The sequence below is a fragment of the Alternaria postmessia genome (assembly GCF_024291825.1).
Source record: "Alternaria postmessia strain BMP 2775 chromosome Unknown scaffold_62, whole genome shotgun sequence".
NCBI lineage: Eukaryota > Fungi > Ascomycota > Dothideomycetes > Pleosporales > Pleosporaceae > Alternaria > Alternaria postmessia.
The window spans coordinates 37,752-54,222 of record NW_026260135.1 but is presented as its reverse complement, the minus strand read 5'-3'; the positions used below and the strand labels follow the sequence as shown (position 1 = coordinate 54,222).

Here is a 16,471-nt window from a genome sequence, read left to right as displayed (position 1 = left end):
GTGTCGCTCCGTGATGTTATACCAGCAAGATCAACAACGGTGAGATTTGACGCAATAGTCCGACGATCTTTGTGATTGACCAGACTTCTTTGCGTTTTGAGCTTCGCCAGAGCTGTACCTGCCTTGACTCGACTGCCCAAGAAGTAGTCACGATTGAAAAGCAATCTTCTGGTCACCACTAGGACTTGCACCAGCTTACTCACTCAAAAGCTAGTTCGATGCATGGAGTTGACGAGAACGATAACGCGAATGACAGTCCGATCGTAATGGTAACTTCGAGAGGTCTAGCCTCGCAAGTGTCAGCGCTATATACCGCCTTCTCTTCTTACCCAGTAAGTTGACACAAAGTAGGCAAGTACCATCTCCTAGCCAAGGAGTCCGTCAAGTTCTTCGTGCGTTGTGAGTGATGGAACACGCCGACATGCTCGTCTTGTGTAACAATGAGACTGAACGCTTGTGCGCAGGCAGGCACACGGTTGACTGCAGCAGGACAGAAGTTCCAGATCCGTGGCGCTCAGTTGCATGAACCTTCGAGATGCCGCAGACAGCGGCTGACGGCAATCGACGATTAGAGGAGAGATCCAAGCCACAAACACTGAGCCCAGGCACGCCCCGATTGGCTATAGCGGTTGTAGAGTCGCAGGCTGCGTCATTAGTACAGAGCTCTATCTTGTGTGACGTTGATCAGAGTAGCCACAAAAGCTTCGTCGCGCGGGCTTGGCCGGTCTAGACAGCAATTGGGCTTTTGTGGGGTGCCAGACGGGTAGGCTGACAGAATACATGATTGGTGGGTTGCTAGAATTTTCTCCCCGAAGAATCGTTGGGAATGCTTCAGGTAGATGGACGCGTGGAGGCAAGAGAAGCAAACTGGGGTCGCGTGTGACGAGACACGATTATATGTTCGTGGTTGCCGCGGATGGACAAAGACCAACTTTGGATTGCATCACAGCCATGGAAAGATCTGGACTGCGTGGAGATGTTGAATCTTACAATACCCCAGATATGCAGTGGAGCAATCCGGGAGCTGAGAGCTTCTGGACAACCCACCAACCGGCCAATCAGTCAACCAAGTCTTGTTATTGTTGGAAAGAGAGTCAGGTAATGTAGAGAACTTTTCGTCTCAATGCCGGAGTCGCGTCTCAGTACAGAGCCGATGAAAATGTGATCCAGAGGGACGGTTCCTTGCGATTACGTCCGCAATCCCGCCAGCTCGGAGAGCTAGCTTCAGTATGCGCGAAGTCAATTCTAAATGCGTTGTGCTAGAGTTTAGCGGCAAGCATCAGTAGCAAACGGTGCTCTCGGGGTTCACTGCCGAGGGACGCGAGGAGAAATAATGCACACAAGGACGTGATGGCGAGGACGCATGGTGGTGGTGATGGATGGTTCCCGAAGAAGCAGGAGATTTTCGTCGATTTCTCCACACGAGTCGTTGATTGGTCACCATGCCCAAAATAGAAGTTGCACTGATCGTGTCTCTCTGACGATCGCGTCATCCTGGCGAGAAAAGCGGGACGTTAAGAACATGGTGCAACACCGACAGCCAACCCGCCCTCCAACGCCAGAAGATACGAAGACGCGCACGACTGCTTTGTGTGCACAGACACGAGGACAATGGCAATGGGCAGGACTGCAATTGCGCAATTACAGGAAATGATGTTGTGCCTCTCCAATGCACATCAAACAGTTCTCATCTCGCTGAGCCGAGCATCCTCGTCCCGTTCCCCACGCCTTGGGAACATCGCAATCCGCGAATTTCATCACGGGATGCGATCCTGCACGAGTCTCGCGGAAGGCCCGACGTAGTGCCGCGGACCCTCTGAAATGGTGCCATGCATGTGCAAGCAGCAACGCCTGGCCTAGAGGACCTGGCATAGTCGTCCCGCCAAATAGCAAAGGGACGGGAGACTGGCGCGCAGAGGAGCGGGGTACAGACATGTCGGTGAAGCATCGAGACGGCGAGAGTTGGGCCATGGAGCATCGTTATCGCAGCCGGCCAACTAACTGATGTGCCCACCGCTACTCACCAACTGCTGCAAACGGCTGAGCCGCAGGTGCGCTGTGTGGGTCGCGCCCGGGTCGCGCAAGCGGATTGGCCGTGGAGCTCCCCTCGCAGGTGCGAATTCGTAAGTGTTTACCAGATCGCGTCGTATCTGCTCGGCCTAAACGCAACGCGTCGAAGCACACAACCCACGACAGGACAAATTGCACGCAGTTATCATAGGTCGGCCGTGGTTGTTTCGTGGGCGCTAGGATGCGCATCATGATGCGCGCCTGCCAGACCCTTTGCCGGCTCGGAATTGGCCCAGGCAGCCGTGACGTTGGCATCAACTTCTGCAGTGACCCGTTGCCATGCAGCGAGAAGCTTCCGAGAGGCAGGGTGGGAATGTCGCAGGATCAGCATGTGGTTAGAGGTGCAAATTGGCCGCCGCGATATTGTTCCCTATATCGGCTGCGCCCGAGCACTATATATGACCGGGGGAGCGGCCAGGGTCAAAGTGAAGCTGGCGAGGGTCGTGTTGACATGTTCTGTTCACAACGTCGCTGGTCGGGGGCGGATGAAGCTCAACGGGCCATCGGCTACCAAGATTTGCGTGAATACGATGGACAGATAAGCCGCGCCAGGGAAGTGGCCCTGAGTGAAGATGGAAGGCAGCGGCCACGAAGGCGCTGCAGACCTGCGACACGCTGGGCGGGCGCAGACAGACGGCCATGGCATAAAGACGCTGCTGCACCGTGGCGAGGCAGGGCAACGTGCAACGTGCTCGTTGTCTGGCGTGAGGAAGTTATTGAATCTCCTAGACCTAGCCGCGCCCGTCCGTGCGTGCTCCAGAGGCTAGTGCGGCCCCTTTGCCTGACAACCTCAACTCTTCACCGCGACGGCCAAACTTACTCTCCCTCTATTATTTCCTTTTCTGCTTGCTTGTTGAATCGCACGTCGTTCTTAGCAGCAGAAGACCGACTCACGCAGACCGACCAATGCAGGCTTGAACAACTGCTCGGGAGGCTTGGTACACGCTGCCATCTCCGTCGATTCACGACAGCCTTCCCAGCGCTTGACGACGTTACATTCTATTCTCTGTTTTAATACCTTCTCTGTTTTGTTTCATAGCAGGTACATATCCCCTAGATGCCCGTCACCACGACATGAGCCCGGCGACAAGTCTCGAGCCTCCCCAATGCCGCACCCCAAGAGGCCACACCCTCGTCTCCCGCCTTCCGTCCGCGACTCTGCTCACAGTGCCCATCGCTCCATGACCCGCATCCACACCCGCCCCCGTAGAGCCACCCTGCTAATCCTGTGACGCTCCACAGATCTTTACTTGCCTACCTCAGTCGCCGCTGCCGCTACCGCCGCCGACGAGCCCTCGCCCACCCCCCGTCGAGCTCCTGATAGCGCTACCTCGCAGGCCTCCGATGGCTCAGGTACTTACATCAGTCATCCAGACGACAGGACCGATTACAATGCCATACTCGCCGTCCGATGCCTACAAAAACACGCCCAACCACCCCAACCAGCAACAACAGCGGGCCTCGCAGATGCCGCGCAACCAACAAAATGGAAATTCGGGAGGCACAGGATACAGAGGGACGGCCGCACCCATAGCCCCGTATGCCTTCAACAGCACGCCTCAGCTGCGCCAGGAGAACAAGCCCGTCTCTGCACCAGCCCCTCAGGCCCAGCAGCAACCTCCCAGCCACGCCAGCCAGGCCCGACTCGGCCACCCCTCTCATCCCTCGTCATCCTCCGACTCCACAGTCTCCACATCGGGCTCATCCAACCGCTCGTCGGCTGGACCACCTGCAGGTGCCAGAGATGAACGTGAAGTCAGGAAACCCTACGACACCGTTGCGCCAACCATCACACTATCCACCTCCATACCCGATCTTTCGCTTTCGATAGGCGAATCATCGCCTGTGAAGCCCTCTCCAGGGCGATATCGACGCGGCGCTGGACGGACAGACTCGTCCAACAGCATCCCCACGGGTGCCACTACTCCGACACAGCGCTCTACATCTGGAGGAAACTCCCACATGGGGCCATCGCAGCCCACGCAGAACGAAGGCACAGGTGCTGTTAGCTTCCCACCGCCGTTCAGGCCCGGGCACAACCGAGCGAACAGTGCAGATGATACGCAAGTTATTCGCTCAAGCGGTATAGACCCCGCTAAGCGATACAGAAGACGCAGTTTCAACGGACTCGAAGGAGACAGCACCGCTGCCTCTAACATTGCAACACTGCAGGCCAGCTCTGGAACCGGCCAAAGCACAACACTGAGCGCAAACACCACAAACACCTCCAACTCAAATCGTACAGGAAGCCGTCCCGCCTCGAGTCATAGCCATGAGAGACAGGGCAGTGCGGGTAGTGCTTCCTCCAACAACTCCTCGAGATCGCAGGTAAGTGTAGCGAATCGCTGGACACGCGCAAGCTAACACCCTTTTTAGTCTCGCCCCGCAGTAAACACACAACGTAGCTATGCATCTGTAGCAGGAGGTAGCTCTTCCAAAGCACCCGAGCCTAACAGACGGCAAGCTCCATCTCCTCTATCACATCCCGTGTCTCCATCAGAGCCTGCGAGCCCTGCCAAGGCAGCCGCGTTACCTAGCACAGCCATGCAACACCTTAGCGCTGTCAACGACAAGGACAAGGGAATGAAGTCCCGTCTACGCAGGGCCTTCTCTTTTGGAAGCGCTGCTGAGCTGCGAAAGGCCTCTGCTGAGAATAGCATCTCAGCGGAGCGTGCGAGGTTGAGGAAAGACAAATACCAGAACGATGAGGATGCTGAACAGGCTGCCATCATCGCAAAGCAAGAGGCGGCAGGTATTGGCGCTGGTATCTACTCAGGTCAGGGTGGTATAGGCTCTACCGACAATCTGTCTATACAGTCGGCTGCATCGTCAGCCTCGGTTATGCTCCGGAAGATGGGCCATGGAATGAAGAAGGGCACTAAATCTATCAAGGGTTTATTCAGGCCAAAATCTGTCATCGGCGTACCCGCTGCCGATGGCCCCATTACCAGGCCCAGCGTGGGTCAGGTGTCTTTAGTCACCGTCGAAGCCGAGAGACAAAAGGTTAATGTCAACGCAAAACCCAATGAACAAACTGGAGGTGGCACTGGCTATCCCAGACTGGAGCGCAACTCCATCGATGCCGGTCGATCTGCAGAGATTGTAAACCCCTCTGTCCTGGGCGGCGAAGCTGTGTCTAGGAAAAGCATCGTCGGAAATGACCGCGATCGTGCTGAGGTTCTCTCTTCTATGAAGAAGGGTATCTTGAAACGTATGTTGCATACACTCGCGCTCAATATAGTCACTAACGAGACGTCAGGCACTGGCACAAACTCAGATTCTGGATCTCCTGTTCTCAAACCTGTAGACATGGGTCCTAACGTAGGCTCATCGCGATCCAGTTCTCCTGCCACGCCCAAGACAGAAGTTGGGCAAGCCCGGAACGATGATTACTTCGGCAAACCACCACGCATCCCCAATGGCAGCACGAGGAGTCTTCCAACCACACCCCATGGTGGCCTCCGAAACATCAGTTTCAGCCCACGCATACAATTCCACGACGCCTGGTCACCGCAGGATTATGATCGTAGGGGCGACATCGCAACGTGTAATAGGCTTACACCGATGCTTGCGCAACAGATCAAGGAGGAACTTAACTCCTTTAAGATGGTACGTATCTCAGCAACCGCATCGTCAAGCGAACAAAAACTAATCACACAAGCAGGAGATGGAAGTTCACGAGCTCTCGAAACCACACACCCATTTCTTCTAATGATTATGCATCCATCATTTGGACATGGCGTCTTGGCGAATACCTCTCATCGTTGCACTTGCGGATTGGAGCCATCAGCATTTACCAGTTGTCAGCTCTGTTTCATGTTCTGGTTACTACGGACTTGTTCTTCCATCTTAGCGAGCATTTGCAGTCACGTAGAGGAAGAACGCTTTGCTTGCGTGCGTGGGCGCAGCAAGCGAAGTAGTCGTTGGCATTGAACCGCAAAAAAGACGGAGGGAGATCTTTCTAGTTGAAGCCAGCTTTTTCCTTGCCTCCATTGTCTTTGTCCGTGGTTCAGTCGTATGTTGACGTCCTTTTCCTTTACCGTCAGAGGTGTCTTTGTCTCTCATTACTTTCCTTGTGTCAGTATTAGTCATGGTTGAGTGGTCTCTGCGTTGTCTACACAGTAGAGGAATCAGTATGCAAAAAGGAGAGTTGGACATACTTGGCTGGCGCAAGAGTCCCTGCTAGTGGCTTGTGCCGATTAGCTTGTAATTGGAAAACAATATTCGGCGTATTTCTGCTCTATGTCGACGTGGAGTAACATGTCCCGTGTGATCCCTCAACATCCTCTTGGCTAACAAGGCATTCGCCATCCGAGTGGGACAAGTATTGATCTACGCTGCACTGTACTAATGCATGTTTACCATCGACCAACCGCGTCCTAAATTTGGTACACACAATTCCCCGAATCTCGTATCCTGCCCTGCAGCGTCGCATTGATGGTCAGACCCGCCCGTGTTCATGTCACTTCTGGTAGTTGTCAACGACAATCTCCGAAGCCCCCCAGCAGTTCACAACACAAACATCATCTATTCCATCCGCCAACACCACCTTGATGGTTATCAATGCGGCTTCACGAGCATGCCGCGGTCCACCATACCACACTTTCCTGTTCCAGCATGTCATTCCGATCATATATGCATGGCTGCACTTGTTGGCGGTTTAGGCGCTAATCCTCCGATTCATTGCAACTATCGTTTTGGGATCATGTCCGCAACCTAAAGCGGTCGAATGATCCCGCCCCTCGTCGAGTGCAGCGTGTGGTGTTCGGCAAAGTTTCACGGGTGCTGTGGGAATTAGTGATGTGGGTGCAAGTGTATTGATATGTGTTGAGGGCGGGTAATTATACATTTATCGTACTTAGAATGCTAGAAGGGTGCTGTATGTGGTCACTATTACATTTGATCTGAACCTTGTTAGACGACGTACTATATAAGATAGCGCACATAATTTGACGGCTTGTAACATGCGCGTCATAAGATCCTCTCAAGGCCGGGACCTACCTCGAGCACATGTCACGTGAGATCAGGCTCGCTTGAGGAGCTGGTTAGCGCGTCTTGGCAAGGCCACAGCGTCTCCGCAGCTGAACACCCCAATTTCGTCGTTCGACAGTCAGTCCTCAGCAACCACACACAACCGACAAAATGGTACGTCTTCTGCGCAGTCAGGTCTCCGGACCAGAAAGAGACTGGAGCTGATTGTATACAGGCACCTGCAGCAACTGGAGGCAAGAAGCAGAAGAAGAAGTGGTCCAAGGGCAAGGGTACGTGATACAGCACTGCACACCATCAGCACATCTACACGCATCGCAAACACTTCGGAAACGCTCGAAAGCATCATCATAGACGTCCGCAATCTCGCTCTACTATCGCGCACTCTCACAACGCTCCGGGGAAGAATCGCCACTAACAGCCGTACAGTCAAGGACAAGGCCCAGCACGCCGTCGTTCTCGACAAGCAGACCAACGACAAGCTCCAGAAGGATGTCCAGTCCTACCGCCTCATCACCGTCGCTACCCTCGTCGATCGCTTGAAGATCAACGGCTCGCTCGCACGCAAGGCGCTTGCCGACCTCGAGGCCAACGGTCAGATCAAGAAGGTTGTCGGACACTCAAAGCTCAGCATCTACAGTATGTAACCGCAACAACGCCCACAAAGCCACAATTTCTACCGGAATTGGAGACAGTGGGAAGTGAATGTAGGCTCTTACTAACATATTGCAGCACGAGCTATCGGCGCCGAGGAGTAAGCTTTACGTAGCCGACAATTAAACGAACGTAAATGCGAATCTCGGACACTTCTTTCAGTTTCTCTACGGCATTCCTCTTTCCATTACCCATCGGCGTCTTCATGAAATGAACGGGTCATACTATATTGGGATGCATGCTTCATAGCGGATATGAAATGAGAGGAACGGGCTCGGGTACAGTACCTAGAGTCCATTGGAGGTGTCGGTTATGTACTGAATGAAAAGACTTCCGAAACACCACCACTGAACTTGACCTCGACGTTATGATTGTAGCTATGCGTGAACAAATTGACTGGACTGATTTGTCTCATGCCCATTCTCCTCAAAAACACTCGTCGCTTTTGTGTGCATACTTGTGGAGACCATAGCATTATTTCGTTCGATCGTCATTATCCATTGCCATGCTTGTCGCTGACAGCGAGTGTTATGGATGAGGTAGCAGCTCGCCGATGTGCTTTTGTCTTCTGAGCTTAGTATAGTTTGGTCAGGTCTTTTCAAAGCTGCTCATCATATCGGAACTATGTCTTTAGACTTGTTTTAAAATTTAGATGCTACTGCCAGGTATCATAAGATGAAGCTCTCTTTTCTAAGTTGTCCAGCCTACTGCAACAACACTTCTTGGAAGTATACGCTATCTCTCATGCGATCGATCACCAATATAGAATGCAATAAGTAACCTTTGAGTGCAGCCGATGTAGGCAAGATTTAGGAGCAACATGCTCCTTTATAGAAAGGAAAACCTTACGATATCCGCAAGTGATGGTGGGTGGAGAGCTAAGAATGCAGCAGCCACTAATCGACACATCTGAATATTATATGGTGCAGTGTGCTGGAGAGACGCAACTGTACATGCAAGAAGAGAGTCATCCTAAAATTCAGACTTGATTTGATTGCACCAAAATAGCAACTACTTAGTCGTACTTCCTGACCGGCCTACCCTTCTCCGCCTGTTCACAGAGTCCTCTCTTGGGCATCTTGCTCTCCCAGCCCGGTTCCCTCTTGACATGGCCCACACGCCGATACGGCTTGCCCTTGTCACCCCGGAACAACATATGCCAACCCTCCAGACCAGCGACCATTTGTTTCCTAGCACTCTTGAGCTCCTGCGCATGTCTATTCTTTAGCTCACCCTTGGTCAATGGCTTCCTCTTCCTCGCCTTCTCCATCTCAATCTCGCGTTCTTGTGGTGTCAGGCTGACCTTTTCCTCTGGGTCAATGGGAATGAACATTTGCTCTACGCCGCGTAGATCAGGGACGCTGTCTTCGGCGAAACAGCCGGTCAGGAAGGCGCGCGCGGCGTCTTTGCCTGCGAAGAAATGGTAGGAGCCGCCTGGCCCGTACGTGGTAGGCGAGATGGAGACGTCGTAGATTGTGCCGTTTAGCGCAAGGTAGATTGGTTTAGAGGGATCGGCGCCGTTGTATAGGGCAAGTTCGGAGTCGGTTAGGATGACTTCTCCTTGCTAGAAGATAGGCACGTTAGCTATGAGAGGTTTGCTAGTGGAGGACGATAACAGGCACGTACCATGAGGCTCTTCCACTCTCGAGCTCGAGTCCACCATGGGTTGTATCCCCATGTCATACTCTCTCCGCTTGTACTCAGGTAGCTCAGACCACAGCTCAGTAGGAGCACGCCACCCAGGATACGCAATACATCGAGCATTGATACGCCATTTGATGTTGCGACAGCTTGTTCTTTGACAGCTTGCTTAAGCTCCGCTTTCTCTTTCGCGCCTGTGGCGGTTGGTGGAATCGAGGATGTAGTCGTGTCTGTAGGCTCGTCTTTCGCAGGACGACGGTACCGCTGGGATGAGGACATTGTGGTGATCGTGTGCTCGCTTTTGCTACCTGAATCGTGTTGTCAGTCTCTACACACGTGTGCATGTATCGATCGCAGTTGCGCAGAGGTCCTCCTACCTGTTCATCCAGCACCCATGCAGCTCAAATTATGGTACTTGCACACGAATGCCGAGGCAAGATACCTCGCTCAAAGGTAACTAGCTATAGAATCAAGTGTTCGGAGACGTGTCCGTAAGCCAGGTACCGTCGGATGCGCAATGCGGAGAATAGATTGCTTTCGCGTTCCGAGGCGTTACTCTCGGGAAGTACCACGCATCTCGGTTCCGATGATTGGCCGCCATCCGATTGATGTCATTGACGATCACGCGCCAGCACTACCGGACTAGACCTTCACTATTGAATGAGATCGACATGCGTGCACTCTGAGTAACATAAATTATGGAATTGATACGCGTATTTCTATAGCTGCTGTGTATCATATCTCCTAGACGAAACTATCGTTGGTATATCAATACAAGCCATTCCTTCCGCATTCGTACACACCGTTCGTCTTTCCGCCCATCTTTTCTTGTTCAGATGTTAAATTCGCATAACTCAGGTACTGCGACATTGTTCATTACGAATTCCATAAGGAGGGTGAAAGAACTGCTCGATGGTGTTCCGTCAGATTGACCAGAACCACACAAACGACTCACTCCGCGCCGTCGTGGATGTCGCGTATCTCGACTTGCGCCTCTCTGTCACTCTTGGGAAAGACCTGCTTAAGACCTGCTTGGAAGACGCCGACGTTGTAGTCGATGATAGCCTTCTTCTCTGCTGGGTTGTCCTGGCCCATGATGCATACCAAGGCGAGATATCTGTGTCTATCGTCAGTACAACTACGGTATCTTACCGTAACGGCGGTCTGACTTACTTGTTGATCTCCCGCAAGTAGAGGTATCTGCTATTCTTTTTCTCCATCGTGATCAGGCTTTCAGCATCGTTGTTCCCCGTCTCACTTTCATCCTCACCTTCATCGGGTCGATCCCAGCCATAGATTTCACTGACATCGATGACCACATCGATGTAATCGGAACATATCTCGTAGCTGCCGATGTCGGTAGGACTAGTATCTGTTGCAATGTAGATCTTGCTCATGATGTCGAAGAGGTAGGCCTTCTCAATGTTACATGCACCACACAGGTTGTTGAGCAGTGCTTCGAGCGTGGGAAGCTGTGGGATGAGCTTTTGGATCACCTTGCTGAAAGCTTCGAAGATGGAGTGGTCGTAGATGGATGTTTGGTAGAAGGATATAGGGGCCTGCTCGTAGCCGTGGTCCGAGAGTTCGTCTTGCACTCGTTGAATGATATCCCGGAAAGTATCTCCACGGAAGTCGTCCGATAGGCCATCAACCTTGTGCACAAAGACCTCAACGTTGATGTTGGGATATGATTGTTGTAGGTTAAGGATTGTCATGTTCAGTCGTGCAATCGCATCGAGGTATTCATCTTGAGCGTCAATAACCCATATCAAAGCACCGATTTCCTCGAAGATGTTGTCCGTATCGAAAGCTGGGTCGAAATAGTCTAGGTGACCTGGCAGATCCCATACTTGAAAGTCCATGAACGAGCTGGTGTAGTTGATCAGCACACGAGTGTACACGCCGCATGAAGGACATACTGCATTGATTCTTTCTTTATCCTGTAAGTTGTCTCGAGATACAGCGTCTCGCTTGGTGGTAGCTTGTGAAAGACAACACTTGATATCGAAGACTTGCCACTCCTATGATTATGTGGTTAGCGATGCATGGATGCTGGTCTCGTCTGATGTTACCTTCTCTGCCCCATGAGTAGCAATCGTGGCTTGCCATCTCCGGCCTTGCTATTCGGGACACGGCCAGTGTGGTACTGCGGCGCAAAGTCAACAGGCGGTTCCTCGGCGTTTGGTAGGTCCTGCAGAAAACGATCCATGGTCAATTGAGCACTTGGTTTGAGTAAGGACGAGCTGGTGGAAGTTCGCCTCGCCTCTGCGTCACCATATCGAATAATATCGCGAGCAACATCAATGGTTGCTGAAGGCCGCCTTGAAATGAAACGGCTCTCCATGGTGAAGGGTAGTGGTACAGGGTATATCGCTAAGAGCAGAAGTCGCAAAACTAAGAGAAAATTGGGTATCGTGGGTTGAAGAAAGCGCCGCGCCGAGACAAAACAGAAAACAGAAAGCCGGCCCTTCCTATTTCACTTCACCTGACCGGCATCTGCGCAGTGAAGCGTGGTACTCTCGTGGGGAGATGACAGGCACGCTGCGACGACGTGTGGTACAACACCAGCAGGGAGAGGCCACGAGGACGGGCGGTACATGATAAGGGGAGCTGGCGAAGAAGTGACGGGTCAATCAGGAGCCCCCGAGATGTTCTACAAGAGCAGACGGTGATACGCGCAAGGCAGTCGACACCGAGCGGAAGGCACCAAGGGGAGCTCAGGCCATGGTGCAGACGTACATAGGGCTGAGGAAGTCGCAACGCAACCCGCGGCCTCGCAAGAAACCTAACCGGAAGGGGAAGACGACGATACACGTGGGGAAAGCAAAGGAGTAAAAGAAGGAATCTGGGCTTACCTCCATGGTTGTTCAGTGGTAGTGTAGCGTCTTTGCGTTGCGCACGGTGGTGATAGTCTTTAGGCCCGAGCCTGCCACTGCCCCAGAACCGCTGTCCTTGCTAATGAGCCGACGCCCAACTCAACCCACCACTTCAGCCAGACACTCGGGATTACTATGTCTCTTCCAAGAACACTTGCATCACCCTCTGCCAGGGTCCCCGTCCTGCTGATTCTCTCTTCGCAAACGTCCTTTGTTGATAACCAGAAGCCGAAGAAGCCGGGTCGGCAAGGATGACAGTCCGCGGGCGCCCAGTCGTCGGGCACCAGAGCGTCACTGCAACACGAATCGAGGCCGGGTCGGAGATAAGTCAGTGCTGCTAATAGATAGCTGTAGTAGTACGATGCTGAAGCATCTGGGAACGTCGTAGAAGACGGATAGTGTCATCGCAAGGAGACGGTTGGTCGCGTGCAGTCTACGTTCGCTTAACACAGGAAGATCTTCAGGCACCATCACATCCTCGTTCTCAGCTTTCCAACACCAGCCCAACTACGATAAAGAGTGAATGCCCTTGTAGTCCGTGGCTTGGAGTAATTGCCCCATTCGTGTTATGCAAAATCAAACTCTGTCAGCCCAACCCTACTCGAGTCAACGCTAACGATATTACCGCATGGCAGGCAAGGATGCGTTTTCGCGGATAGCTATCCGCAGCAGCAAGGTTACACGACGTTCCAGGAACGCTCCCCAGCGTCATTGATACCAGCGTCACATCCCCTTTAGCATCTGATGAAGCAGATAGATATGTACGAGTAATCTCAACGAGACATCAATATACGTGTGGTCCTAAACTTGCTCATCAACTCATGTATTGTGCACGACGCTTCTCGCTATGTTCGTACATCATTAGAATACCAAAAGCAATATCAAAAACTACCCGACGCTCCGGCCCTAAGTGTTGCTGGGCGAAGTGCATGTGAGACATGCTGACTTCATACACCCACACCTAAAATCCAACCTGGGAATACGAACGCAAAGATCCAAAGCCATTATTTCCGTTCTCCACATCTCCGTACACCAGAAGCCCGTAGGTCTACCTGAATATGATCTTCATTCCAACAAGTAAAATGGCATCCCTCATTTCCGGTCGGATGATACCAAGTACGTCGACTATTTCAGTCCCGCGGGCCTGTCACCTCGGCACCTAGAGTGCCCGCAGCTAACTGACCCAGTCCGCCGAAGAAGGCAAGAAACAGGGCTAGTGCAGTTGACTCGCCAGCGTGAACCAGATCCCCCTCAGGCGCAGAGCCGTCCGATTCCATTTCCTGCACCGCTCGCTTGGTCTTCTCGGATGGTTGGTAGGTAGCATCAGGATCACCAGCGAACGAGCCTGCGTCTGAATCCGCATCCGAGATACGCGCTTTCCCCCTTGTGCTGCGCCGCAGAGGTGCACCTGTCGGTCCTGAATGCGTTGCACTAGATGTACCGTTGACAGCCAAATTCTTAGCGGGATGTCCCGGTTTTCTCGGTGTTGTGGGTTCTACAGGCGACGATGGCTCGCTTGCGTGCTCCATAACTCTGGCCAGGTCTTGCTTGAAGCTAACATGTTTCTCGTGAGTCGGAACAAGGAAAGACAGTATGCTGCTTTCCAAGATAGCATGCACATCTAAGTCGCGGGTGAAGGTCCACGTCAGCAAGCTGATGGCTGCGAAGAGAACATCAAGGCTTGTGACACTGATAGCCGGGTGCATACTGATATGCTTTAGAGCCTGGCCAGCGTTGCTGATGCTGGTGAGAAGCCTGTTCGTATTTGCCGAATCGCTGTTGCCGATAGAGTTGGAGAAGAGATCCCAAACATGAGAGCGCTGGGCGGGTCTGTTGACATAGATCAGAGTGGTCCATACACGCCAGTATACGAGAATAGAGGCTATTGACAGCGCGTGGAAGACTTTGGCGTATGATCTATGAGCCGCTGCCTTGGACGTATGCTGGTGGCCCAGAGCGTAAGGGACCAGTTGCGGGGCAAAAGCAAAGGCCAAAGGCATGGTCAGATAACCCAGTCGCATCATGCTCTTGTCGCCGAACTCGGAAACCAGTTGGGGGAAGAGATTAAGCGTGATGAGCGACGCAACAATGCCGGTGTCGTATACGAAGGCATATGGGGTGAACAACGCATCGTGTAGTGGAGTATCATCGCGGTGTATAGTCAAAGGCGTGTACAGGATTGTGATGAAGAACAAGCTCAAGGCATACCCTAAACTCCCGATTGAGCTCAGTAGCACAAACGAGGCGATTGTCGTGTTGGAAAGATTGCGTCTGCGACCTTTAGAACAGAAGTCAGTGGAGGTACTTGGGGCTGCAATGACGGCGCTGACATACCCTCGGCGCCCATAAAGATGGAGCTTGCAATTAGTCCAACAAAATACTGGCTGGTATAGAGGAATCCTTCAGGCTTCATAATTCCGACCTTGTCGAATTCGCGCACCAGATCTATGTCGGCGATCCAGTCGGCCAGGTACCAGCGCCCTTCCGCTCCAGTGCCGTACCAGCCGCTCCACAGGCTGCCTGGAATGTCATGTTTATTCTCTCCAGCCCACCGAACGTACGAGATGGCGCGCCAGAGGAAGGCGAAGCTTCCTACCGAGAGCAGTGAGAGGAGCGCAATGATAGAGAAGGTAACGGCATGACGACGGCGAGCGGAGTCTTGTGAGCGCGTGCGTGTTGACGGCGGCTGCGATTTGGCGGCGCGTCGAGTAGTGAGAAGCACACGAGCTGTGAGTACCGTGACGAGGAGTACTTGGCCGCCGAAAAGGGCGATGGGGAGCGAGTTGCTGCGCGTGGATGCGACGGTGTCGACTGGCGCCATGGTGTTGGCTGGATGATGCGATCAAAGATAGGGATAGATGCGCATTACGCGACAGCAACGAAGGGGTTTGGTATAAGACGGAAGCAAGTCAGCCCAGCTGGAAGCATAGCTGGCTTGTTTTCATCTGGAACGCGCCTGCCTCCCCGCCGCCCACCTATGAACGTCACTGACGTAGTTCTGGAGCTTACCCTTGTTCCACGCTAGGCTCTTCCCGTATTGGCCGTCGATCTGGCGCATCTCCGTTTTGGCTTGCGCGACGCGAACTCGAGCCTCCAACACGATACCCGCTTTATCATGCCACATACCTATGGAGACGAAGACCTCGACAATGCCGACGACAAGTACCATGAATCGTCCGATGAAGACTTTAACCCCGACGCTGCCCCAGCTGAAGAGGCATCCAGCTCCGAAGACGAAGACCATGTCACTATAGAACCCACACAACGCAAGGGCAAGCGGAATGCACCGGCCGATCAAGACCTCGACTCTGGAGATGAGGTGACAATACAAGCTGCGCGGAAGAAGCGGGCGAAGAAGAAGGGCAAGAAAGGCAGCAACGAAGACGAGCTGATCATATCGGATGATGAAGGCGGGGAGGGTGGACTTATCAAAACTCGGGCCCAACGGAGAGTTGAGGGCAAGGAGAGGAGACCGCTTGCAAGAACCGAGGGCGCAACTGTTGATGTCGACGCGCTATGGGCTCAGATGACAGCAGCGCCTTTGAAGCCTCTGGAATCCACCAAACCGCAGGAAGCGGCCGCGCCACAGCATCATGCACCCGTAGTCAACATTCCAGTATCGGCGGAGGAAGAAGAACAGCTGACGATCAAGAAGATCTTCACATTCGCTGGGCAGGATACTACCGAGGAGAAGCAGATACCACGCTCGCAACTTGACAAATACCTCAAAGATGGTTGGAAGACACTCGATGCACCCGCTGCAACCACGCCTGCAGCAGAATCCCCTAAAGTTCCCTCCGAATCTACCGGACCCAAGCTCCGTCGTCCTGTCCGCCGCCCTTCACGATTCGATCCTAACCCTACAGGCTATGTCCGCGCTCTCGCACCTGAACATCAGCTCTCCTGGCCCCGTACATCCACCACCTTACAGCCCGATCAAGAACTCGTTCCGGAAGCCGACGTCCCGATCACGAAGAAGGCAGAGAAAGCGCAAAAGCTTAATGTTGTGGACAAATCGCGCATGGATTGGACAGGTTTTGTGGACAAGGAAGGCATCGCAGAGGAACTGGATACACATGGAAAGACCAAAGAAGCCTACTTGGGTCGTATGGAATTCTTGGCTGGTGTTGAGGCACGGAGAGAAGAGGAGAGGAGGAACTTGAAGATTAAGGCTGCGGCCGCTGCGCCCACGGCAGGCTGAGCTGTAGCGCTCGTAATGTTCTGGAGAGGTGTAGATGCTT

The 16,471-nt window shown here is 53.0% G+C and overlaps 6 protein-coding genes across 6 annotated transcripts; 3 read left to right on the top strand and 3 right to left on the bottom strand.

Annotated features, from left to right (window-relative positions):
* Window positions 1-3,414: 3,414 nt before the first annotated feature.
* J4E82_008135 (uncharacterized protein) lies at window positions 3,415-5,782 on the top strand (the record flags this gene model as incomplete). The annotated part of the gene is made up of 4 exons (XM_051734374.1): window positions 3,415-4,398; window positions 4,447-5,281; window positions 5,330-5,679; window positions 5,735-5,782. 4 exons carry the CDS (start codon window positions 3,415-3,417, stop codon window positions 5,780-5,782), a joined length of 2,217 nt encoding a protein of 738 aa, XP_051585850.1.
* A 1,430-nt stretch (window positions 5,783-7,212) lies between these two features.
* On the top strand, window positions 7,213-7,817 carry RPS25 (40S ribosomal protein S25; the record flags this gene model as incomplete). Its single annotated transcript, XM_051734373.1, has 4 exons — window positions 7,213-7,215; window positions 7,277-7,331; window positions 7,489-7,698; window positions 7,792-7,817. The coding sequence occupies 4 exons, from the start codon at window positions 7,213-7,215 to the stop codon at window positions 7,815-7,817; spliced, it is 294 nt and encodes a 97-aa protein (XP_051585849.1).
* A 911-nt stretch (window positions 7,818-8,728) lies between these two features.
* On the bottom strand, window positions 8,729-9,633 carry J4E82_008133 (uncharacterized protein; the record flags this gene model as incomplete). Its single annotated transcript, XM_051734372.1, has 2 exons — window positions 8,729-9,277; window positions 9,340-9,633. 2 exons carry the CDS (start codon window positions 9,631-9,633, stop codon window positions 8,729-8,731), a joined length of 843 nt encoding a protein of 280 aa, XP_051585848.1.
* A 672-nt stretch (window positions 9,634-10,305) lies between these two features.
* Window positions 10,306-11,698, bottom strand: J4E82_008132 (uncharacterized protein; the record flags this gene model as incomplete). Its single annotated transcript, XM_051734371.1, has 4 exons — window positions 10,306-10,471; window positions 10,528-11,223; window positions 11,274-11,375; window positions 11,427-11,698. The coding sequence occupies 4 exons, from the start codon at window positions 11,696-11,698 to the stop codon at window positions 10,306-10,308; spliced, it is 1,236 nt and encodes a 411-aa protein (XP_051585847.1).
* A 1,662-nt stretch (window positions 11,699-13,360) lies between these two features.
* J4E82_008131 (uncharacterized protein) lies at window positions 13,361-15,051 on the bottom strand (the record flags this gene model as incomplete). The annotated part of the gene is made up of 2 exons (XM_051734370.1): window positions 13,361-14,508; window positions 14,565-15,051. 2 exons carry the CDS (start codon window positions 15,049-15,051, stop codon window positions 13,361-13,363), a joined length of 1,635 nt encoding a protein of 544 aa, XP_051585846.1.
* A 294-nt stretch (window positions 15,052-15,345) lies between these two features.
* Window positions 15,346-16,431, top strand: J4E82_008130 (uncharacterized protein; the record flags this gene model as incomplete). Its single annotated transcript, XM_051734369.1, has 1 exon — window positions 15,346-16,431. The coding sequence occupies one exon, from the start codon at window positions 15,346-15,348 to the stop codon at window positions 16,429-16,431; it is 1,086 nt and encodes a 361-aa protein (XP_051585845.1).
* Between the last annotated feature and the right edge of the window lie 40 nt (window positions 16,432-16,471).